Source organism: Cariama cristata, unplaced genomic scaffold, assembly GCF_000690535.1.
Source record: "Cariama cristata isolate BGI_N322 unplaced genomic scaffold, ASM69053v1 scaffold42519, whole genome shotgun sequence".
Taxonomy (NCBI): domain Eukaryota; kingdom Metazoa; phylum Chordata; class Aves; order Cariamiformes; family Cariamidae; genus Cariama; species Cariama cristata.
Window position 1 is genome coordinate 4,155 of NW_009638271.1, and position 2,851 is coordinate 7,005.

Consider the following 2,851-nt stretch of genomic DNA (forward strand, 5'->3'; position numbering starts at 1 on the left):
CCTCCCAGCCAGGCTGAGCCTGCTTGGCTCCCCCAGCTGTGCTTGTGGGGCCTGAGCTTGCTCTGTGGGTCAGGAGCTCTGGTTCTCCCACATCTCTCTTGACCTGGGAGCACCAAAACTGGACATGGTATCCAAGTGCGGCATCCCTGGGACCGAGCAGAGGGAGAAAATTTTTCCCTTTGACCTGCTGGCCACTCTCCCTGTTTTCCCTTGGAAGCCTCTGACTCATACAAGTCTTACGCTTTACACTTTCCACATAGCCCCACCAAAGCTGAGATGACATAGGCTGCCTGTAATGATTGCTCGCATTTGCTAAAGAAGCAATATAAATACCTTCTGTATGTCCAGTGATTATTGTGCACCATGTCCTATGTCATCTTACGCTAATGCTATGCATAATCCTATGGAAGAGTTTGAATGGTGGGACTGCAAACTGTAGGGCATATCGAGAGCCAAATAGGGGATTACAGGCGGCACAGTGCTGGATTTCAAGATGATGTATGCTATGATATGAGGGGTACTTGGGACTGCAGAGGCTTAGGGAAGGGGAGAGCCAGCAAGGCAATTGTTGATGAGGCGCTGCAAGACATGGGCGTTGTGCTGACAAGGGTTCTGATTTCTACATCAATCTCTTTAGTGCTAAAGTATCGGAAAGGGGATGAGGATAGCCTCATGGAGAAGATCTCCAAGCTCAACTTCCACTCTATCATCAAGAAATCCAACCGTGTGAGCAGCCACCTCAAGCATCTCACAGGCTTTGCACCTCAGGTAACATGCATCAGCTGCCAGGTGCACTTACGCCCTGAGGTGCTCCTGTGGTGGCATCTGCTCTCACCCCACACCCCTTCCCCAATGAGGAGCTCTGATCCAGGCCAGCAAGGCGGGGGTGGGGAGGTTAGGGTCTGAACCACCCATCTCTGCTGTCTGACTTGTAGGCCAGAGGCCTCACATCTCTCACTCAGAGAGGTGCTGGAGTCCTGCATTGCCTCCCTTGAGACATTTGTCTCTCACAGCTGAAGGATGAAGCCTTCGAAGAGACAGAGAAAAATTTCCGGATGCAGGAGCGGCTGATCAAGTCCTTCATCCGGGACCTTTCCCTCTACCTGCAGCATGTTCGGGTGAGTCAGTCTGGGTGTGATGCCTAACCCATGGGGCTTGCCGTGCACTGCCTCTCCTGCCTGAATGGTGTGTAACTGCAGTGCCTCTGGCCAGTGCTCCTGCCCTCAGCCCTGCCAGGGGGGTGATCTCTGGGGTTCTGGGTTGCCCTGGGAGGCTTCTTCTCCTGGGCAGCAAGCATGGCTGTGCTGACTGTGTGTCCCTGGTGCAGGAGTCGGCTTGCATGAAGGCGCTGGCAGCAGTGAGCATGTGGGACCTGTGTACGGAGAAGGGCAGTGGGGACTTGGACCAGTTCCAGAAAGTGAATCGGCTCATCAGCGACCAGCTCTTCTCCAACTTTGTGAGTGAGGCTGTGCTCTCGCATGCTGGGGGCACCCCTCTGGGGCACTCCCTAGGAGCCTGCTGTAGATGGGCAGCCCTGGGAGGCTGCAGGGACTGTAACACAGCCTGGGAGAGACATGAGCACTGCTGTTCAGCTCTTTCCTCCTGAGAGCTTTGATGCCTGTGGGTTTATGATGTGTATTGAGCATGCCTGTTAGATACACATTTTTTTTCAGCCCCGCCTGAAATGTTACAGCTCTCTATGTCAGTGGTTCAGGTACTTCCCATAGCGTTGCCCATGCTGGCACATTTATGTAAGATTATAGAATAATTCCTGTTAGAAGGGACCTCTGGAGCTCTGGTAGGTGCCATCGGGAAGACGGACCCTATGCTGCCCTGGGGAGGTTTTGTGCTGGAGGGTGAGCTGCTGGTATTCACCTCACGGTGGGAGAGAGCACCTTGTCTTACCTGCTGTCTGCATCTCTGCCCACCAGAAAGAGCGGACGGAGCGGCTGGTGAGCTCACCCCTGAACCAGCTGCTGAGCATGTTTGCAGGGCCCCACAAGCTGGTGCAGAAGCGCTTTGACAAGCTTCTCGACTTCCACAACTGCACGGAGAGAGCGGAGAAGCTGAAGGACAAACGAACGCTGGAGGAGCTGCAGTCGGCCCGCAACAACTATGAGGCCCTCAATGCCCAGCTGCTGGATGAGCTGCCCAAGTTCCTGCGCTTTGCCAAGGAGCTGTTTGCCAGCTGTGTGCGGGGCTATGCCGAGGCGCACTGTGACTTTGTGCGCCTGGCCCTGGAGGAACTGAGACCCTTGTTGTCGGTAGGTTCCCAGAGCGCAGCCAGCGCTCTGGGCTCAGTGCAGTGCTAATCTCTGCACAGGGCCTATCCCTGAGCCTTTCTGGGACCCGTCCCATTGCGGGGGAAGCTGCTGCTGCAGTTTCAGGCCCCAAGTGCCTTGGGGAGGGCTCCTATGGGATGCTGTCAGGGCAGGGATGGCGGGGGCATGCTGCAGTTGTGTGTAGAGATGGTGAAGGCTCTGGCTGCTCCAGGAGCAGTGGCAGGAGAGCATTTGCCTGGGAGAATCTCAGGTCATGAGTTTGGGAACCACTCAGAGCTGGGTCCAGACAGGACTGCAAATCTGGGCCTGATGTAAGTCACAGGCAGGACTCAGAGCCCTGCTGGCCCCAGGAGCTGCCATGCTCTGTGCTGTGGCTCTTGGCCACTTTTCCCTAACTTTTCACCTATCCATGACCCAACCTTGTTCTGGTTCCAGTTGCTAAAGGTGTCTGGCAGGGAGGGGAACCTCATTGCCATCTTCCAGGATGAGCACAGTCGAGTCCTCCACCAGCTCCAGGCATTCACCTTCTTCCCAGAGTCCCAGGCAGCTCCCAAGAAGCCTTTTGAAAG

The 2,851-nt window shown here is 55.4% G+C and overlaps 1 protein-coding gene across 1 annotated transcript in view; it reads left to right on the forward strand.

Moving 5' to 3' along the window:
- Positions 1-2,851, forward strand: part of DNMBP (dynamin binding protein) — a gene marked incomplete at its 5' end in the record, with an annotated part of 7,976 nt that overhangs the window by 3,746 nt on the left and 1,379 nt on the right. Inside the window, 5 exon segments of the mRNA XM_009708648.1 lie at positions 638-768; positions 1,014-1,118; positions 1,328-1,456; positions 1,932-2,264; positions 2,718-2,851. The exon segment at positions 2,718-2,851 is cut by the window's right edge and continues 46 nt beyond it. Of these exon segments, the coding sequence (XP_009706950.1) occupies positions 638-768; positions 1,014-1,118; positions 1,328-1,456; positions 1,932-2,264; positions 2,718-2,851 (832 nt within the window).